Source organism: Pseudophryne corroboree, chromosome 4 (genome assembly GCF_028390025.1).
Source record: "Pseudophryne corroboree isolate aPseCor3 chromosome 4, aPseCor3.hap2, whole genome shotgun sequence".
Taxonomy (NCBI): domain Eukaryota; kingdom Metazoa; phylum Chordata; class Amphibia; order Anura; family Myobatrachidae; genus Pseudophryne; species Pseudophryne corroboree.
This window is the reverse complement of record NC_086447.1, coordinates 278,094,212-278,116,929: the sequence shown is the minus strand read 5'-3', so window position 1 is coordinate 278,116,929 and position 22,718 is coordinate 278,094,212. Positions and strand designations below refer to the sequence as shown.

General features: G+C 46.4%; 1 protein-coding gene across 2 annotated transcripts in view; it reads right to left on the bottom strand.

The window, feature by feature from the left end:
• Positions 1-22,718, bottom strand: part of SMC4 (structural maintenance of chromosomes 4) — a 226,601-nt gene that overhangs the window by 118,623 nt on the left and 85,260 nt on the right. For both annotated transcript variants that reach the window (XM_063916157.1, XM_063916156.1), the window contains exons 12-13: positions 18,219-18,404; positions 10,626-10,787 (exon numbers count right to left, since the gene is read on the bottom strand). In XM_063916157.1, the coding sequence (XP_063772227.1) occupies positions 10,626-10,787; positions 18,219-18,404 (348 nt within the window). The remainder of the gene's footprint in view (positions 1-10,625; positions 10,788-18,218; positions 18,405-22,718) is intronic.

Here is a 22,718-nt window from a genome sequence, read left to right as displayed (position 1 = left end):
TTGAACACTACCTGCAGTTCCATAATATTTATCGGGAGTAGAAACTCCTCCTTGGTCCAACGATCCTGAAGAGAGTGTTGTTCCAACACCGCGCCCCAACCTCTCAGACTGGCATCAGTCGTCAGCAGGACCCAGTTGGATATCCAGAAGGGACGGCCCCTGCTCAATTGTTGGTCCTGAAGCCACCAGCTCAGTGACAGGCGGACCTCCGGAGAAAAGGAGATCATGGGGTATATGCAAGTAGCGGCGAATCGCTGCAATTTTTCGCCCGTTTTTTAATTCTACACAATTTGACCGTCGAATTCCGGCAAGTGGGTGCCGAAATTTACCATATTCAATAAAAAACGGATTCGACAGTCCCGCTGTCGAAAAACGGCCGATTTGACGGATTTTGATCCGATTTTCTAAAAACTGAAAAAAACCCGGAAAAAAATGGCGTGGGGTCCCCCCTCCAAAGCATAACCAGCCTCGGGGGGGGGGGCGCGGCGGGGGGGGGGGGAAATGACAGGGGATCCCCCATATTTTTTATACCAGCATCGGGCTCCACTAGCTGGACAGATAATGCCACAGCCGGGGGTCACTTTTATACAGCGCCCTGCGGCCGTGGCATTAAATATTTAACTAGTCACCCCTGGCCGGGGTACCCTGGGGGAGTGGGGACCCCTTCAATCAAGGGGTCCCCCCCCCCCCCCCAGCCACCCAAGGGCCAGGGGTGAAGCCCGAGGCTGTGTTTCCCCCCCCCACCAGTCGCTCCCAGGTGTATCATGCTCCGAGCAGGAACTAGGGAGGATTTCTCCCAGTTGATCAGCCACCCGTGGGCTTTCATGAACTGGACAGTCAGATCTAGATGACACAGGAGAAGTTCTGGGGAATTTGCCAGGATCATCAAATCGTCCAAGTACGGTAGGATCCTGACCCTTTTGACGGCAGAGTGTAGCCATCATGACAGCCATTACTTTGGTGAAAACTCGGGGAGCCGTTGTCAAACCAAAGGGGAGCGCCTGAAATTGGTAATGAAGATTACCCACTGCAAACCTGAGGTACTGCTGATGAGACATTGCAATAAGAATATGCAGGTAGGCATCCTGTATGTCCAGGGAGACCATATAGTCCCCAGGCTCCAAGGCTATAACAATAGAGCGCAGAGTTTACATACGAAACTTGGAGTACCGCACATACTTGTTCAAGGACTTCAGATTGAGAATGGGCCGTGAGGACCCGTTAAGTTTCGGGACTAGAAAAAGCGGCGAATAGTACCCCTTGCCTCTCTGAGCAAGAGGGCACCTGTACTACCACTCCTGTGGACAGGAGGGAATGTACCACCGAATGCAGAGTGTTTGCCTTTGTCGGGTCCAGAGGAACATCTGTCAGGTAAAATCGATGAGGGGGGACGATTCTTGAAGGATACGACGTAACCTCAAGTGACTACTTCCCTTACCCAGGCTTCGGAAGTGGTCTTCAACCATTCCTGGGCAAAACCTAGAAATCGGCGCGCCACCCTGGAATCCCTCAGAGGGAGACCCGCCCCGTCATGCGGCAGGCTTGTCAGTTTTGGAAGCTGGCTGACGGGCAGCAAAGGCTCGCTTCGGTCTGGAAGCACGAGCTTGGTTTGGGTACGCCTGACCTTTTGCTTTACCTGGAGGACAAAAGGGCAGAGGGAAAGTACTTTTAGCCTTCTGCGTGGAAGGAGCCGTACTGGGTAGGCAAGCTGTTTTAGCAGTAGCCAGATCAGCCACAATCTTATTGAGGTCTTCTCCAAAGAGAATGTCTCCCTTGAAAGGAAGCACCTCCAGGGTTTTCTTGGAATCCATATCCACCGACCAGGATCTCAACCAAAGGATACGTCTGGCCAAGACGGACGTAGTAGCAGCCTTGGCCAACAGCCCCCCGGCATCGGAGGACGCCTCCTTAAGATACAGAGAAGCCGTGGTAATATACGAGAGACATTGTCGAGCATGCTTAGATACATTAGAAGGCAGCTCCGCCTCTAGCTCCTGAGCCCACGCCTCAACAGCCCAAGTTGCTGCAATGGTTGGCCTATGCACAGCCACCGTTAGGGTGTAAATCGCTTTCAAACAACCCTCCACACATCTATCCGTCGGTTCCTTCAGAGAGGTGACGGTAGTTACTGGCAGGAACTACCATGCGTGCCACATGAGAATCTACGGGCGGAGGAGTTTCCCAATTTTTACATAGCTCCGCAGAGAGAGGATAGCGAGCCAACAGTCTTATTCGATTTGAATTTCGTCCCCGGATTTTCCCAGGACTCCTGACGTATGTCAGCCAGGTGTTGAGAATGAGGTAAAACTTGTTTAACCCCCTTCTTACGTTTAAATCTGTCCAGCTTTTTAGAAACAACCTCAGGCTCAGGTTCATCAGAGACCTGAAGAATGAGCCTGATAGCCTCAATCAAATCAGGGACATCCACCATTGACTTCCCCTCCCCATCAGAAGCAACTGAGTCAGTGTCTGTGGGGTCAGTATATGCACCATCCTCCTTAGAGGATGTGTCCGGGATAGTAGTGGATTGTGAGGAGGTAATGGCCCGTTTAGAAGACGTCTTAGGTAGGCGAGAATGAGATTTAGATTTAGTCAGTGACCGGTTCAATTGCTGTAACTGAGTGGAGATTTGATCTGCCCATGGCGGATTAATTGCAGGGACCATAAACTGCTGCATTGGCACAGGTGGTCCCACATGGGCACCAGTTTAGTTACAAGCGTGTTTAACAGCGTGGAAAAGGTAGCCCAAAGTGGGTAATTTGTTGCCCCCGATACTACAGGCCCACTGGGGGGTAAGGAACCCCCTCAACCTGAACTCTCTGCTGCCATATTTTGCTCCAAAATGTCCGCATCACCACCACGCAATGTGGGAGAATCCCCAGCTCCGTCGCCCCGTGTAGCCGACATACTAGTAAGCACAATATTGGTCAACCCGGTACAATCTTAGCAGCGATATACCTAGCAAGAACTCTCAGTGCAGTGTGACTTTCCTGTCAGCACAAACTGGGAATCCAGGAGATATATGGTGACTATAAATCACAAAGAATAATACACATCTTGTGAAATACCTAGATTATTTTAGAAAACCTGACACACTTAGCCCCCTCAGGTTACAGAACATGGGAGTAGCACGCTGAGTGAAATACCAGATATGGCAGCCACGCAGCAGCTACATGCACACACACATATATAGTCACAAGCGTACCATGCAGAAATTATACACCATAAAACTGCACTGGACTAACAATACAAAGTGATGCTCAGTATAGCTATATAGGTTAACAATAGATGTAACAAAGCACAGTAGATACTGGATGTATATCACAGGGTGTTTGTACCACACAGCCCTGAATGTATGCACTCTCTTAACTAACACTGTCCCAGTGACAGGTAGAATACTTTAGTGTCCTGTAAAATGCTTAGCGCTGGCTAGCAGGCGGCTTTACAGAGAAGGATTTGCCCCAGCAGTCCCAGGAACAGCTCAGCTCCTTTGTGATGACGGCTGACAGGGAGTGAGGGAAAGATATACAGCTCCAGGGCAGGAACATTCACTGAAATGGCGCCCTGAGGCTGGGGCTACAGGTTAGGCCTTATCCCCCTGCTGGCTTCCCCACCGGGCGCTGCGGGCTATGTAAAAACGGGATTTTAATGAGGTGATTAGTCCCGGTGACTAGTGGAGTGGCTGCCCGATTACAGTGTCCACGCCACCGCGCACGGAAGCGCTGGATCGCGGTTAACAGCGGGCCAGAGAGACCTCTTTCCTCCCCTTGTACCTGCGGCCACGCGATCCAGGAGGGCAGAGGCGGGTGGGTGTGACTGACAGGAAAGACACCGGAGCCTCCGATGTAGTTACCCGGCAACCAGGGTGTGGGAGTATACAGCGCCGCTGGGGGAGTGATGGAGCTGCAGCAAAGTATGTCTTATGACATACATAAAAGCTGCAGCCCTTGAAGTCTTCAAAGTTTTTCTTCGGTCTTCAATTTAAGCTATAATATGGGCTGCAAGGGTAGCCCCCCTGTTGATTGCCTGCTTACTTCATGGCACCAACTTACAAACTGAGCTCCTGTGCACGGAGGCGGGGTTATAGAGGAGGCAGCGCTGTGCATCTTGGGAACAGTCAAAGCTTTGAGCCTGTTGGTGCCTCGGATCAAGATCCTACTCTAAACCCTGAAGTTAATCCTTGTGGAGCCCAGTGTACCCCGCAGCAGAAAATAAGAATTTACTTACCGATAATTCTATTTCTCGGAGTCCGTAGTGGATGCTGGGGTTCCTGAAAGGACCATGGGGAATAGCGGCTCCGCAGGAGACAGGGCACAAAAGTAAAGCTTTCCGATCAGGTGGTGTGCACTGGCTCCTCCCCCTATGACCCTCCTCCAAGCCAGTTAGGTACTGTGCCCGGACGAGCGTACACAATAAGGGAGGAATTTTGAATCCCGGGTAAGACTCATACCAGCCTCACCAATCACACCGTACAACTTGTGATCTAAACCCAGTTAACAGTATGATAACAGCGGAGCCTCTGAAAAGATGGCTCACAACAATAATAACCCGATTTTTGTAACTATGTACAAGTATTGCAGATAATCCGCACTTGGGATGGGCGCCCAGCATCCACTACGGACTCCGAGAAATAGAATTATCGGTAAGTAAATTCTTATTTTCTCTATCGTCCTAGTGGATGCTGGGGTTCCTGAAAGGACCATGGGGATTATACCAAAGCTCCCAAACGGGCGGGAGAGTGCGGATGACTCTGCAGCACCGAATGAGAGAACTCCAGGTCCTCCTTAGCCAGGGTATCAAATTTGTAGAATTTAGCAAACGTGTTTGCCCCTGACCAAGTAGCTGCTCGGCAAAGTTGTAAAGCCGAGACCCCTCGGGCAGCCGCCCAAGATGAGCCCACCTTCCTTGTGGAATGGGCATTTACATATTTTGGCTGTGGCAGGCCTGCCACAGAATGTGCAAGCTGAATTGTATTACACATCCAACTAGCAATAGTCTGCTTAGAAGCAAGAGCACCCAGTTTGTTGGGTGCATACAGGATAACAGCAAGTCAGTTTTCCTGACTCCAGCCGTCCTGGAACATATTTTCAGGGCCCTGACAACATCTAGCAACTTGGAGTCCTCCAAGTCCCTAGTAGGTGCAAGGCACCACAATAAGCTGGTTCAGGTGAAACACTGACACCACCTTAGGGAGAGAACTGGGGACGAGTCCGCAGCTCTGCCCTGTCCGAATGGACAAACAGATATGGGCTTTTTTTGAGAAAAAAACACCAATTTGACACTCGCCTGGTCCAGGCCAGGTCCAAGAGCATGGTCACTTTTCATGTGAGATGCTTCAAATCCACAGATTTGACTGGTTTTAAACCAATGTGATTTGAGGAATCCCAGAACTACGTTGAGATCCCACAGTGCCACTGGAGGCACAAAAGGGGGTTGTATATGCAATACTCCCTTGACAAACTTCTGGACTTCAGGAACTGAAGCCAATTCTTTCTGGAAGAAAATCGACAGGGCCGAAATTTGAACCTTAATGGACCCCAATTTGAGGCCCATAGACACTCCTGTTTGCAGGAAATGCAGGAAACGACCGAGTTGAAATTTCTTTGTGGGGCCTTCCTGGCCTCACACCACGCAACATATTTTCGCCACATGTGGTGATAATGTTGTGCGGTCACCTCCTTTCTGGCTTTGACCAGGGTAGGAATGACCTCTTCCGGAATGCCTTTTTCCCTTAGGATCCGGCTTTCCACCGCCATGCCGACAAACGCAGCTGCGGTAAGTCTTGGAACAGACATGGTACTTGCTGAAGCAAGTCCCTTCTTAGCGGCAGAGGCCAGAAGACCTCTGTAAGCATCTCTTGAAGTTCCGGGTACCAAGTCCTTCTTGGCCAATCCGGAGCCATGAGTATAGTTCTTACTCCTCTACGTCTTATAATTCTCAGCACCTTAGGTATGAGAAGCAGAGGAGGGAACACATACACCGACTGGTACACCCACGGTGTTACCAGAACGTCCACAGCTATTGCCTGAGGGTCTCTTGACCTGGCGCAATACCTGTCCCGTTTTTTGTTCAGACGGGACGCCATCATGTCCACCTTTGGTATTTCCCAACGGTTTACAATCATGTGGAAAAAACTTCCCGATGAAGTTTCCACTCTCCCGGGTGGAGGTCGTGCCTGCTGAGGAAGTCTGCTTCCCAGTTTCCATTCCCGGGATGAAACACTGCTGACAGTGCTATCACATGATTTTCCGCCCAGCGAAAAGTCCTTGCAGTTTTTGCCATTGCCCTCCTGCTTCTTGTGTCGCCCTGTCTGTTTACGTGGGCGACTGCCGTGATGTTTTTCCCACTGGATCAATACCGGCTGACCTTGAAGCAGAGGTCTTGCTAAGCTTAGAGCATTATAAATTTACCCTTAGCTCCAGTATATTTATGTGGAGAAAAGTCTCCAGACTTGATCACACTCCCTGGAAATTTTTTCCTTGTGTGACTGCTCCCCAGCCTCTCGGGCTGGGCTCCGTGGTCACCAGCATCCAAACCTGAATGCCGAATCTGCGGCCCTCTAGAAGATGAGCACTCTATAACCACCACAGGAGAGACACCCTTGTCCTTGGATATAGGGTTATCCGCTGATGCATCTGAAGATGCGATCCGGACCATTTGTCCAGCAGATCCCACTGAAAAGTTCTTGCGTGAAATCTGCCGAATGGAATTGCTTCGTAGGAAGCCACCATTTTTACCAGGACCCTTGTGCAATGATGCACTGTTTTTAGGAGGTTCCTGACTAGCTCGGATAACTCCCTGGCTTTCTCTTCCGGGAGAAACACCTTTTTCTGGACTGTGTCCAGAATCATCCCTAGGCACAGCAGACGTGTCGTCGGGATCAGCTGCGATTTTGGAATATTTAGAATCCACCCGTGCTGTTGTAGCAGTATCCGAGATAGTGCTACTCCGACCTCCAACTGTTCCCTGGACTATGCCCTTATCAGGAGATCGTCCAAGTAAGGGATAATTAAGACGCCTTTTCTTCGAAGAAGAATCATCATTTCGGCCATTACCTTGGTAAAGACCCGGGGTGCCGTGGACAATCCAAACGGCAGCGTCTGAAACTGATAGTGACAGTTCTGCACCACGAACCTGAGGTACCCTTAGTGAGAAGGGCAAATTTGGGACATAGAGGTAAGCATCCCTGATGTCCCGGGACACTATATAGTCCCCTTCTTCCTGGTTCGTTATCACTGCTCTGAGTGACTCCATTTTGATTTGAACCTTTGTAAGTGTTCAAAAATTTTTTTAGAATAAGTCTCACCTAGCCTTCTGGCTTCAGTACCACAATATAGTGTGGAATAATACCCCTTTTCTTGTAGTAGGAGGGGTAATTTAATTATCACCTGCTGGGAATACAGCTTGTGAATTTTTTCCCATACTGCCTCCTTGTCGGAGGGAGACCTTGGTAAAGCAGACTTCAGGAGCCTGCGAAGGGGAAACGTCTCGACATTCCAATCTGTACCCCTGGGATACTACTTGTAGGATCCAGGGGTCCTGTACGGTCTCAGCGCCATGCTGAGAACTTGTCAGAAGCGGTGGAACGCTTCTGTTCCTGGGAATGGGCTGCCTGCTGCAGTCTTCTTCCCTTTCCTCTATCCCTGGGCAGATATGATCTTATAGGGACGAAAGGACTGAGGCTGAAAAGACGGTGTCTTTTTCTGCAGAGATGTGACTTAGGGTAAAAACGGCGGATTTTCCAGCAGTTGCCGTGGCCACCAGGTCCGATGGACCGACCCCAAATAACTCCTCTTCCTTTATACGGCAATACACCTTTGTGCCGTTTGGAATCTGCATCACCTGACCACTGTCGTGTCCATAACATCTTCTGGCAGATATGGACATCGCATTTACTCTTGATGCCAGAGTGCAAATATCCCTCTGTGCATCTCGCATATATAGAAATGCATCCTTTAAATGCTCTATAGTCAATAAAATACTGTCCCTGTCAAGGGTATCAATATTTTTAGTCAGGGAATCCGACCAAGCCACCCCAGCTCTGCACATCCAGGCTGAGGCGATCGCTGGTCGCAGTAGAACACCAGTATGTGTGTATATACTTTTTATGATATTTTCCAGCCTCCTGTCAGCTGGTCCTTGAGGACGGCCCTATCTATAGACGGTACCGCCCCTTGTTTTGATAAGCGTGTGAGCGCCTTATCCACCCTAAGGGGTGTTTCCCAACGCGCCCTAACTTCTGGCGGGAAAGGGTATACCGCCCATAATTTTCTATCGGGGGGAACCCACGCATCATCACACACTTTATTTAATTTATCTGATTCAGGAAAAACTACGGTAGTTTTTTCACATCCCACATAATACCCTCTTTTGTGGTACTTGTAGTATCAGAAATATGAAACACCTCCTTCATTGCCTTTAACGTGTGGCCCTAATAAGGAATACGTTTGTTTATTCACCGTCGACACTGGATTCAGTGTCCCTGTCTGTGTCGACCGACTAAAGTAAACGGGCGTTTTAAAACCCCTGACGGTGTTTTTGAGACGTCTGGACCGGTACTAATTGTTTGTCGGCCGTCTCATGTCGTCAACCGACCTTGCAGCGTGTTGACATTATCACGTAATTCCCTAAATAAGCCATCCATTCCGGTGTCGACTCCCTAGAGAGTGACATCACCATTACAGGCAATTGCTCCGCCTCCTCACCAACATCGTCCTCATACATGTCGACACACACGTACCGACACACAGCACACACACAGGGAATGCTCTGATAGAGGACAGGACCCACTAGCCCTTTGGAGAGACAGAGGGAGAGTTTACCAGCACACACCAAAGACGCTATAATTATATAGGGACAACCTTATATAAGTGTTTTCCCTTATAGCATCTTTTTTATATATTTCTAACGCCAATTTAGTGCCCCCCCTCTCTGTTTTAACCCTGTTTCTGTAGTGCAGTGCAGGGGAGAGCCTGGGAGCCTTCCCTCCAGCCTTTCTGTGAGGGAAAATGGCGCTGTGTGCTGAGGAGATAGGCCCCGCCCCTTTTTCGGCGGCCTCGTCTCCCGCTCTTAACGGATTCTGGCAGGGGTTAAATATCTCCATATAGCCTCCGGAGGCTATATGTGAGGTATTTTTAGCCAAAATAGGTATTCATTTGCCTCCCAGGGCGCCCCCCTCCCAGCGCCCTGCACCCTCAGTGACTGCCGTGTGAAGTGTGCTGAGAGGAAAATGGCGCACAGCTGCAGTGCTGTGCGCTACCTTTAGAAGACTGAGGAGTCTTCTGCCGCCGATTCTGGACCTCTTCTTACTTCAGCATCTGCAAGGGGGCCGGCGGCAAGGCTCCGGTGACCATCCAGGCTGTACCTGTGATCGTCCCTCTGGAGCTGATGTCCAGTAGCCAAGAAGCCAATCCATCCTGCACGCAGGTGAGTTCACTTCTTCTCCCCTAAGTCCCTCGTTGCAGTGATCCTGTTGCCAGCAGGACTCACTGTAAAATAAAAAACCTAAGCTAAACTTTTCTAAGCAGCTCTTTAGGAGAGCCACCTATATTGCACCCTTCTCGGCCGGGCACAAAAATCTAACTTGCTTGGAGGAGGGTCATAGGGGGAGGAGCCAGTGCACACCACCTGATCGGAAAGCTTTACTTTTGTGCCCTGTCTCCTGCGGAGCCGCTATTCCCCATGGTCCTTTCAGGAACCCCAGCATCCACTAGGACGATAGAGAAATACAGAATGAATGATATAGCGCTCATAACATGACACAACCAGACAGAAATTCTTATAATACGTTTGCGAGACTTAAGTAGTTCCTTTCTTTCCTTTTATCTCTGCAATTGAATAGTTTGCTTAACAAAGTCATGACATTTCATGTTACATGAAGGGTACAACCCCTTTTAATGATTGTGCTTTCATTGAAATACTTCATGGCAGCCATTACATTGTATAGCTTCACTTCTAGGTTAGCAAGGGGCAGGTAAATAAACGCATATCCAGACCATGTATAGTGCAGCTGCTCTGCTTTCCATGTGTCTAAGTAGCTTCGGAAAACAGATAACAACTTAAACAAGATCAGTGTGGAATTTGGTCTGTCATGATTTAAAAGAAAAATAATTATATCGGTAAATATATATATATATTTTTTTTTCTGTTTTTCTATTCACAAATCCATGGAAGCCATTACAATCAGATGTTCCCTAAACAATATAGCAGTGAGGCCTACAAAGAAACCAAGCCACATATACTGTAAAATTAAAAAGTGCATTTAAGTCGCTGTATGGTGGACATATCTCCAAAATGGAGTAAGAAGTGGGTAAGACAAAAAACAAATTATAGTGACAAGAGAAGGCATGGATAGATGTCCAGCCTGCTGTCTTGCAGAGCAATCACTAAAGTTTGAGAACATGATGTTGCCTCTGCACGTGTTGGGTGTGCGGCACCTTATGACTATTCTTTTTGAATGCCTTATTTAAACCATCTAGAAATTACTTGCTTTGAATCACAAATAATTGTCCAATATATGTTAAGAGCCACCCTCCCGAATAAACATACAGTGATTGCATGCACAAAATGTAGTGTAGTTTACTATGCTTTTTAGCTCTATTAAAAACTGTACAAGTAAACGGTACCTTGTCTAAGCCAATGAACGTTGCTACGCCAACATTCTGTTTCTTCAAAAAATTAACACACTCTTGTGCAGTATCAATTGTATCCACAACAATATGATCCAGAGCTCCGCATGATGATGAAATGGCAACATCATATTTTTCATCAATAGCTCCAAGATCACCCTAACCGTAAAAATGAAAAAAAAAAAAAAAAAAAAAAAAAAAAAAAAAAAAAATCAATGCAAAAGGGTTAATAAAATTTTACAATAACGGGAGAAACTTTAAAGTACAGAAGAGTGAAAAATACAGTGGCAATAAAAATGTTCACCATTTTGACAATTTTTCGAACTTCAAACTTGCTTACATCATTTAATAAAAATTCTGCAGATCGAAACTCCTCCCTCTCCTTTCTTGTTCTAACAAAACCCAACAATACAGCAAAGAAAAAAAGAAAAGATGAATGTGTGTAAGAGAGGGGAGGGAGGGGGCTCCCAAAATCTGGGCACAATGTATATTGAATAGTCACATAAAAGTAATTTGCGGCATTGATTTATGAAATTTGGTAATTGTCCTAGTTTAGGAGTAGGCAGCCTGTGGCATTCCAGCTGCAGTAGAAATACACATTTCAGCATACCGTGCCAGTTTTAGCATGCCCTTACATTTATGTGTGTAATTCCACAACAGCTGGAGTGCTACAGGTTGCCTAGATCATGTATTGTATTACACTACGCATTGCTTCATCTGCCCTTCCTTTTCTCTTTCAGTACCCTATCTATTAGCAAATGGTTTGAAAACTTAATTTGGGGTGGGGGTGGTGGTCAAGTGTCGCACCAATTTTCCCTATTATCAGGGTTGGGGGGAAAAATACCTCCAAAAATGTTGTGTTACTTTTTTTTTTTTTTTTTTTGGGTTTAAACCATTTTTTTTGCATTGTTTAAATGGAAAAAACAATGAATCCTGCTCATTATACAGTACATATTAATACTGAGAAATATTGCTCTGTATTAGAACCTTGATCAACCATTTTAATGTGTTCTAACATTAAGAATCCAAAGTTATTAGGCTTTAATATGATTTTACATCTTTCAATAAAACCAATTTTGTACTGCTTATTCCTACTACATCTGAATATATGTATCTAAACATATTAAAACATTCAAAGTAAACTCAGATCGATGAAACTGAAAATGACAAAAAGTTAATGTTAAGCATTGGTCCTACTTATTACATATAATTAAATAAATATGAATAGAAATAGAAAAAGGAAAAAGCACTTTTGACAGAAACACACAGGAGGAATTAACCATTAGCACTGGGCATGCCACTGGCATTAAACATTTTTAATAAAATAGTTTATTTTAGTATAACAATCTTTTTTTATTCTGAAGAAGTCATGGCACCATGCCTGTAGTCACAGCATAATAATAATAATAATAAAAAATAATATCACTAATAAAAAGAGGCAAGAGTACTTTAAATAAATAAAAAATGGTTTAAAGCCAACTCTGCCTCCTATAAATACACCATTTGGATGAACAAATAAGGTGACTATTACTACTCTACTGACTAAAAAAATTTTTTATTACAATTTTAGATATATAAACTTAATTCAGTCTAGTTTTATTAAATATGCAGGTTTGTTAATAAAATTATACTGAATAATGGATCAATAACCCCCCCCCCCCCACAAAAAAAACAAAAAAAAAAACAAAAAAACATTGCCCAACTCTCCTTACTCGTATCTCCAACTGTCTCTCTATCTTTTCCTGGATGTCCCAACACTTTCTTAAATGTAAACTTGTCTAAGATTGAGCTGATCATCTTCCCTAACGCCCGCATAACCTCATTTCCCATAATTTCATTATCCATTGATGGCACTACTATTTCCTCTAGTCCCTAAGTGCACTGTCTTGGAGTAATCTTTGACTCCTCCCTCTCCTTCAAACCACACATCCAGTGCCTCTCACAAACCTTCCGTTTGCATCTCAAAAACATCTCCAGGATCAGATCCTCTCTCACCCAGGACGCTACTAAGCCCACTCACTGGTCATCTCCAGATTGGACTACTGTAATCTCCTACTATCTGGACTCCCTGAAAAATGCCTCTCTCCACTCCAATCTATCCTCAATGCTGCTGCCAGTCTCATCTTCCTCACCAAACGTACTACATCCACATCCCCTCTCTTGTAGGTCCTTCATCGGCTACCCTTCCCGTTCAGAATTCAATTCAAGTTTCTCACACTCACCTACAAAGCCCTCATCCACTCTTCTCCCTCTTACATCTCTGCCCTTCTCTCTCTCTCTCTTTACATTCCCATCCATCCTCTTCGCTCTGCTAATGCACGCCATCTCTCCTGCCAACTGATTACCTCCTCCCACTACAAGATTTTGCACGTGCTCATCCCTCTCTGGAATTCTCTCTCTCCCCAAAACTTCCAACGGGCTCTGAAAACCTACTTCTACACCAAACCCAGCCAATTATCCTCCTAACCCTCTTGTCTATGCTCACTGTCTACTCCTTCTGTGTCACAATGGTCTGTCATCTCTCCCCCTTTTAGTTGTAAGCTCGTAAGAGCAGGGCCTTCTTTACTCATGCGCCTTTCCATTCTTATACTCCATACTTCCTGTGATGGCGTCTAACCTCTGGTTTTCCAAACCTGTCTTATATTGTCTTGAACTGTAAGTGCTATTTTCTTGTTTGCTCATTTGTGGTTCCATATAAAAAGGATAATAAATATAATAATAATAACTTTGTTGTTATTATTATTATTATTGGTGAGCAACAATTGCAATTAAAAAAATGTTAATAGTAAATTTGTTTTAAAAAAAATTGCAGCTTTAAAAAGGCATGTAACTTTAAAACCAGTGTACTTAGCCTAAGATTTGGGAGTTTTCTTGTCGGCCATGACAGCATTTTTCTTTTTCATTACAGATTATGCTGGAGAATGAGCTGTGCCAGGCAAAGTACTCTGAAAACCGCCTGAGTTCCACCGACTGACGTGCAACTGCTCACCCACTCCCATAAACAGGCGCCGGTGGTGAGCATGACCTAGGTCCTAAATTCGAATGGGTTAGCCTCTGTCCAGGTGGGACTGAAGGAGCCACCACAAGAAGGAGCAATGGACCGCTTTCTTGAGAGGATGCTCATTTGTGACTGGAGCAGCAGTTGGGATTTGTTCCACCTGGACAGTCTCCCTCTGGAGCAGTAATTGAAATTGGACATACTCTACCATGTCAAAAGGTGAAACTAGAGAGGCCAGTATCTGCACGCAAGAGTGTACAGACACTCAGTGATAACAAACAAATGAGCAAAGTATGGCCTGCAAGTCCAGGAGTTTGTCCACAGGAAGGAACTTTTGCTGAATTTGTTAAACCAGCAAGGCCCTTAAAAAAAAAAAAAAAATAATAATAAAAAATCTGTAGAGATGGGGACAAGGAAGATTTCCTCACTTATGATACATCGGTAAAACTGAAGGTCTACCGTGAGAAAAACACATCTCCAGAGAAAATATAGCAACCGGCCAGGTGAAGCAGGTCTCCCAGATATGGAAGAATGCGGGACTCCTCTGCTTCAAAGAAGAGCTGCCGTGACCTTCATGAAGACACACAAAGCCGTGGAAGGCCCCAAAACTGCAAGTCTTCCCCCCGTTGTACAAACATCAAGAAGCTCTTTTAACAGAACTGAATGGGAATAGGCCCAGAGGCATCCCCTATGCCCAAGGAGCCCATGAAGTCCCTGGTTCTAAGACCGTAAAATTGAGTGAAGAGATTCCATGTTGAATCTAGGAACCCGTAAGAACCTGTTGAGCAACATAAGGCTAAGGTTTGGCCGGAATGAACAGTTCGGCTCCCGAACCAAGAGATTGGCATGGAAACCAGTGCCTCACTGAGACAGGGTTATATGCTAATGCATGTGCAGGTGAGATCCCGACCATTTGTCCAACAGATGCAGTTGAAATGGCCGTGCATGGAACCTGCCGTACTGTATTGCCTCGTAGGAGGCCACCATCTTGCCCAGCAAGCAGATGCAAAAATGAAGTGAGATCCTGCGTGGTTTCAATACCAAATGGACCATAGACTGAATAGTCAGAGCCTTGTCCATTGGATGGTAAACCTTCTGAGACACTGTATCCAAGATCATTCCTAGGAACTGAATTCTCTGAGACGGTTCCAGGTGAGATTTCTGGAAATTGAGGATCCATCCGTGGTCCTTAAGCAGACGGAGTAGTCAAGCTAATGCTGTGCAGCAGCTGTTCCCAGGACGCCACCTATATCAGGAGATCGTCCAGGTACGGGATTATGTTGACACCGATCATGCACAATTGTAGCATTATCTCCGCCATGACTTTCGTGAAAACCCTTGGGGCTGTGGAGAGACCAAAGGGTACGGCCTGAAACTGGAAATGTTGGTACAGTACAGCGAACCGGAGGAACACTTGGCAAAGGGGCCATATTGGGATCCGCATTCTTGATAATCAGGGACAATAGAAACTCCCCCTCCTCCAGACTAGATATCACTGCTCTTAGTGATTCCATCTTAAATTGGAACACTCAAAGATAAGGGTTCAGGGATTTGAGGTTCAAGATCGGATGTACAGAGCCGTCCGGCATCGGGAATACAAAGACTTGAGTAAAACGCCTTTGTGTTCAGCGGAGGTGGTACTGGAATAGTAACTCCTGTAGAAAGCAGTTTTTGCACTACCTTCTGCAAGGAATCTGAGAGGAAGGAGTTCCTGGAAATCCAGCCGGTATCCTTGGGATATGAGGTCCCTCACCCAAGGATCCCGGCAGGACTCTGCCCATATGTGGGCGAAGTGTTGACGGCAAGCACCTACCTGAAAGTCGCTTTGCTGCTGGGGCCAACCGTCACGCGGAGGGCTTCGTGGAAGAGGATCATGAGGCCTGGTCCGAAGTTCCTACAGCAGCTGGTTTACAGGACTTACCGCGAGTTCCTCTAGCAGCATTGAAGGCACCTCTGGCCTTGCCTCTGAACCTAGCCACCCGAAAGGACTGCAGAGAGGGCCCAGGATAGGGACGTCTAGCTAGTGGCGTAGCAGACAGGTGATATGTAGATTTACCTGCAGTCGCCTGAGATATCTACTTGTTCAGTTCTTCCCCAAACAAGGCATCACCTGCAAAAGGAAGGTGCTCAACTCCTTTTTTTAGAATCAGCATCTGCTGACCATTGTCGCAGCCACAGGGATCTACAAGCAGATACTGCCATAGCAGTGGTACAGCCGTTAAATGATACCAAGTTCCTTTACAGCCTTACTCATGAAGTTTGCAGCATCTTGGATATGTTGCAGTAATGTAACTATCTCATCCTGAGGTAGTGTAAACAACCCTTTCAGAATATCATCAGACCATTTTACCATGACACTAGAAATCCAGCCGCATACTATGGTAGGGCGTTGGGCTACTCCTGCTGCAGTATAAATTGATTTAAGAGTGGTGTCAATCATGCAATCAGCTGGGTCTCCGAGACAAATGGCCCCAGGTACAGGTAGTACAATTTTACATGACAGTCTGGACACAGATATTTACTGTCGGCGGGTTTTCCCAGATTGTTCTATAGTCTGTAGGGGAAGGAAAGGATATTAGTAACCGTTTGGGGGTAATACATTTTAACAGGATTTATCCACGCTGCCTTAGGGAATCTAATTCCTTAGAGACCGGGAAGGTTGCAGAGTACTTTGGTTTCACGTTAAAAAACAATTACTCTGCTGGTTCCGCTTTGCTATCTGGGATATTGAGGACCTCTCTAATAGCATAAATTAGGGCCTCAACTCCCAGGGACAGGGAATTATCCTCGTCCACCTCTAAATCTCCCTCATCTAACTCTGGTAATTCAGAATCAGCCAGACTGCAATATCTGTGGGAGAGTGCGTTTATGAGAGACCAACAGGGGGGCTGAGGAGCCCTCCTGTGGTTGGCAGCAGCTAACATAAAAGTGTCCATAGACTGTTTCAGGGTTTGCCTTTCTTGCTTAGCCATAGCTAGCTCTGAATTTATACTTCTAATCATGGTTTTAAATGATTCCATCCACTCAGGTTCCTGCATATCACTACCCTGTGAAGATAGTGAGCATTGGGTACATACTAGGGACCCCTGTGAGGAAGGTGTAAACCTAGCCTTGCATGTAGTACACACAGACTTATTTGCAGACATGCCTTAGCAGAAAACACAGAGCTAAGTAGGAAACACAGTGCAGTTGTTAGTGAGACAGCACATTTATTCCAGAATGGGACCAGTACACAACCACACAGAGCAGCACCCCGCTGGTAGTCTCTTATGTGAAATTTACCTCACAGCAGTATAACCGCTAACTATGTGCTCCCCCCTTCACTATAACCCACTGGTACCATACAATTAGCAATTCAGTGGGTCCTGTGGAAGGTCAGTCTCTGCATGCAGCCTATTCAGAGCAGCAGCAGAAAATGGCACCTTTTAGCCTTTGGTACTGCTCTCCGGGATGCCCTGCCCCCCTAATGGCGAGCGGTCCCTCTATGTTACTTATACTGGCTTCTCCATATATGTGTAAAAAGAGTGCGCAACACCCTTTTAAGAGTATGCCAGTGTGGGTACACAGCGGGCACCGCGGCCCTTAGCCGGGTGATCGCTGTCCCTTCATACAGCCATCTGCACCGGGAACCTGCTAACCCGGACCCCGGTGTAGTACTCACCGCGTCTGATTCGTGCATCTGTTAGGGGTGGCGGCATGCTGCCGGCGTGGGCTCACACTCTAGGAGTGCGAAAAACATCACCTCAGGAGCTCAGTGTCCTATCAGCGGGGATACGAACCATTAACTCTTTAGGAAGTTGGTTCGATCTCCCCCTAAGTCCCACGACGCAGGCAGACTGGTTACAAACCAGTGTGCCTGAAAAGAACAAACTAAAATAAATTTGTGAAGAAAACTCTCTGGAGATCAACAGAATGCACCCGGCTCCTTGGGCATAGAGGGGAGGAGCCAGCGCACACTAATGATTTCTAAAAGTGCTAGGCTCCAATGGACCTGATCAATACCCCATGGTAATCTACTATTCCCCAGTATCCACTAGAACGTTAGAGAAATAAAATTAGTACAAAGCTTGCAAGAGACTTAGGACAGGATTTATGTTTCTGCAGGACAATGAACCACAAATCCACACTGAAGAGGTTTCAAAACATTAAACAAACTCCACAATTCCATCATAATTCTGTAGGATTATTTGAAAATTGCTGTTGGCTTGAAACGTTCGATTGCCTACGGTCATTCACATTAGTAAGCATTATGGTTGTACAAAATCTACATATATACTATGACCCATGTATTTTTTAACAAGGGTACATTGAGATTTCAGAATAGGTGTTTCTTGTATGCAGCTATTTTGGTTTTAACGTAATTTAATGCATATTTTTACATATATTTGAAGGAGTGATTACCAGAGATAAATGATCTAGAAGCAGACACGTCCATGGGATTGTAGCTCCACTAAAGCATAGAAAATATTTAGCGGTAATTATAGAAGCCTTTTCAGAGCCTATAGTAAATACATTAAGATTGCCATAAAAACAAAACACAAATTACCTGCAGGACACTGATACCACATGAAAGAAACAAAACATGAACATACCAGTCTTCCATAGATGCCAGGGATTTTTCCCAATTTCTTCTGCTGAATCAAAGCATCAAGAACCTTTCCTCTGCTACGATTTGCAGATAAAGAACTTCTTGCTTCTTCCACTTTCTGTCGTATCTCTCGAACGCCATTCTTTACAGTGATTTCTTCTCGTATGAGTTTTTCAAAATCACTTTCTTTCTGCAAATGTATTTCATTACATTTTAATCTAATGAACAGTAAAGGGCACCATACACTAAAAATAAGAATTTACTTACCGATAATTCTATTTCTCGGAGTCCGTAGTGGATGCTGGGGTTCCTGAAAGGACCATGGGGAATAGCGGCTCCGCAGGAGACAGGGCACAAAAGTAAAGCTTTACGATCAGGTGGTGTGCACTGGCTCCTCCCCCTATGACCCTCCTCCAAGCCTCAGTTAGGTACTGTGCCCGGACGAGCGTACACAATAAGGAAGGATTTATGAATCCCGGGTAAGACTCATACCAGCCACACCAATCACACCGTACAACCTGTGATATAAACCCAGTTAACAGTATGATAACAGAAAAGCCTCTAAAAGATGGCTCCCTACAACAATAACCCGAATTAGTTAACAATAACTATGTACAATTATTGCAGATAATCCGCACTTGGGATGGGCGCCCAGCATCCACTACGGACTCCGAGAAATAGAATTATCGGTAAGTAAATTCTTATTTTCTCTATCGTCCTAGTGGATGCTGGGGTTCCTGAAAGGACCATGGGGATTATACCAAAGCTCCCAAACGGGCGGGAGAGTGCGGATGACTCTGCAGCACCGAATGAGAGAACTCCAGGTCCTCCTTAGCCAGAGTATCAAATTTGTAAAATTTTACAAACGTGTTCTCCCCTGACCACGTAGCTGCTCGGCAAAGTTGTAATGCCGAGACCCCTCGGGCAGCCGCCCAAGATGAGCCCACCTTCCTTGTGGAGTGGGCCTTTACAGATTTAGGCTGTGGCAGGCCTGCCACAGAATGTGCAAGTTGGATTGTGCTACAGATCCAACGAGCAATCGTCTGCTTAGATGCAGGAGCACCCATCTTGTTGGGTGCATACAATATAAACAACGAGTCAGATTTTCTGACTCCAGCTGTCCTTGCAATATATATTTTCAATGCTCTGACAACATCCAGTAACTTGGAGTCCTCCAAGTCACTTGTAGCCGCAGGCACTACAATAGGCTGGTTCAGATGAAATGCTGACACCACCTTAGGGAGAAAATGCGGACGAGTCCGCAGTTCTGCCCTGTCCGAATGGAAAATCAGATATGGGCTTTTGTAAGATAAAGCTGCCAGTTCTGACACTCTCCTGGCCGAAGCCAGGGCTAGTAGCATGGTCACTTTCCATGTGAGATATTTCAAATCCACATTATTTAGTGGTTCAAACCAATGAGATTTGAGAAAGTCCAAAACAACATTGAGATCCCACGGTGCCACTGGGGGCACCACAGGAGGCTGTATATGCAGCACTCCCTTAACAAAAGTCTGGACTTCAGGAACTGAAGCCAATTCTTTCTGGAAGAAAATCGACAGGGCCGAAATTTGAACCTTAATAGATCCCAATTTGAGACCCATAGACAATCCTGATTGCAGGAAATGTAGGAATCGACCCAGTTGAAATTCCTCCGTCGGAGCACTCCGATCCTCGCACCACGCAACATATTTTCGCCAAATGCGGTGATAATGTTGCGCGGTTACTTCCTTCCGTGCTTTAATCAAAGTAGGAATGACTTCTTCCGGCATGCCTTTTTCCTTTAGGATCCGGCGTTCAACCGCCATGCCGTCAAACGCAGCCGCGGTAAGTCTTGAAACAGACAGGGACCCTGCTGAAGCAAGTCCCTTCTCAGAGGTAGAGGCCACGGATCTTCCGTGATCATCTCTTGAAGTTCCGGGTACCAAGTTCTTCTTGGCCAATCCGGAACCACTAGTATCGTTCTTACGCCTCTTTGCCGTATAATTCTCAATACTTTTGGTATGAGGCAGAGGAGGAAACACATATACCGACTGGTACACCCAAGGCGTTACCAGCGCGTCCACAGCTATTGCCTGCGGATCTCTTGACCTGGCGCAATACCTGTCCAGTTTTTTGTTGAGGCGAGACGCCATCATGTCCTCCATTGGTCTTTCCCAACGGGTTACCAGCATGTGGAAAACTTCTGGATGAAGTCCCCACTCTCCCGGGTGAAGGTCGTGTCTGCTGAGGAAGTCTGCTTCCCAGTTGTCCACTCCCGGGATGAACACTGCTGACAGTGCTATCACATGATTTTCCGCCCAGCGAAGAATCCTTGCAGCTTCTGCCATTGCACTCCTGCTTCTTGTGCCGCCCTGTCTGTTCACATGGGCGACTGCCGTGATGTTGTCCGACTGGATCAACACCGGCTTTCCCTGAAGCAGAGGTTCTGCCTGGCTTAGAGCATTGTAGATTGCTCTTAGTTCCAGAATGTTTATGTGAAGAGACGTTTCCAGGCTCGTCCACACTCCCTGGAAGTTTCTTCCTTGTGTGACGGCTCCCCAGCCTCTCAGGCTGGCGTCCGTGGTCACCAGGATCCAATCCTGTATGCCGAATCTGCGGCCCTCCAATAGATGAGCACTCTGTAACCACCACAGAAGAGATACCCTTGTCCTTGGAGACAGGGTTATCCGCTGGTGCATCTGAAGATGCGACCCTGACCATTTGTCCAACAGATCCCTCTGGAAAATTCTTGCGTGGAATCTGCCGAATGGAATTGCTTCGTAAGAAGCCACCATTTTTCCCAGGACTCTTGTGCATTGATGTACAGACACCTTTCCTGGTTTTAGGAGGTTCCTGACAAGCTCGGATAACTCCTTGGCTTTTTCCTCCGGGAGAAAAACCTTTTTCTGAACCGTGTCCAGAATCATCCCTAGGAACAACAGACGTGTTGTCGGAATTAACTGGGATTTTGGAATATTCAGAATCCACCCGTGCTGTTTTAGCACTTCTTGAGACAGTGCTAATCCCATCTCTAGCTGTTCTCTGGACCTTGCCCTTATTAGGAGATCGTCCAAGTATGGGATAATTAATACGCCTTTTCTTCGAAGAAGAATCATCATCTCGGCTATTACCTTGGTAAAGACCCGAGGTGCCGTGGACAATCCGAACGGCAGCGTCTGAAACTGATAGTGACAGTTCTGTACGACGAACCTGAGGTACCCTTGGTGTGAGGGGTAAATTGGAACGTGGAGATACGCATCCTTGATGTCCAAGGATACCATAAAGTCCCCTTCTTCCAGGTTCGCTATCACTGCTCTGAGTGACTCCATCTTGAACTTGAACTTCTTTATGTACAGGTTCAAGGACTTCAGATTTAGAATAGGTCTTACCGAGCCATCCGGCTTCGGTACCACAAATAGAGTGGAATAATACCCCTTTCCTTGTTGTAAAAGAGGTACCTTGACTATCACCTGCTGAGAGTACAGCTTGTGAATGGCTTCCAAGACCGTCACCCTGTCGGAGGGGGACATTGGTAAAGCAGACTTCAGGAAACGGCGAGGTGGATTCGTCTCTAGTTCTAACCTGTACCCCTGAGATATTATCTGCAGGATCCAGGGATCTACCTGCGAGTGAGCCCTCTGTTGGGGAGTGACTTGAGGTAAAAAGGTGGATTTCCCGGCTGTAGCCGTGGCCACCAAATCCGATAGACCGACTCCAAATAACTCCTCCCCTTTATACGGCAAAACTTCCATATGCCGTTTTGAGTCCGCATCGCCTGACCACTGTCGCGTCCATAAACTTCTTCTGGCCGAAATGGACATAGCACTTACCCGTGATGCCAGTGTGGAGATATCCCTCTGTGCATCACGCATATAAAGAAAAGCATCCTTTATTTGCTCTAAAGACAGTAAAACATTGTCCCTATCCAGGGTATCAATATTTTCAATCAGGGACTCTGACCAAGCTACCCCAGCACTGCACATCCAGGCTGTCGCTATAGCTGGTCGTAGTATAACACCTGTATGTGTGTATATACTTTTTTGGATATTTTCCATCCTCCTATCTGCTGGATCTTTAAGTGCGGCCGTCTCAGGAGAGGGTAACGCCACTTGTTTTGATAAGCGTGTGAGCGCCTTGTCCACCCTAGGAGGTGTTTCCCAGCGCGCCCTAACCTCTGGCGGGAAAGGGTATAAAGCCAATAACTTCTTTGAAATTAGCATTTTTTTATCGGGGGCAACCCACGCTTCATCACACACCTCATTTAATTCTTCTGATTCAGGAAAAACTATAGGTAGTTTTTTCACACCCCACATAATACCCTGTTTAGTGGTACCTGTAGTATCAGCTATATGTAACGCCTCCTTCATTGCCAAAATCATATAACGTGTGGCCCTACTGGAAAATACGGTTGATTCGTCACCGTCACCACTAGAATCAGTGCCTGTGTCTGTGTCGACCGACTGAGGCAAAGGGCGTTTTACAGCCCCTGACGGTGTTTGAGGCGCCTGGACAGGCACTAATTGAT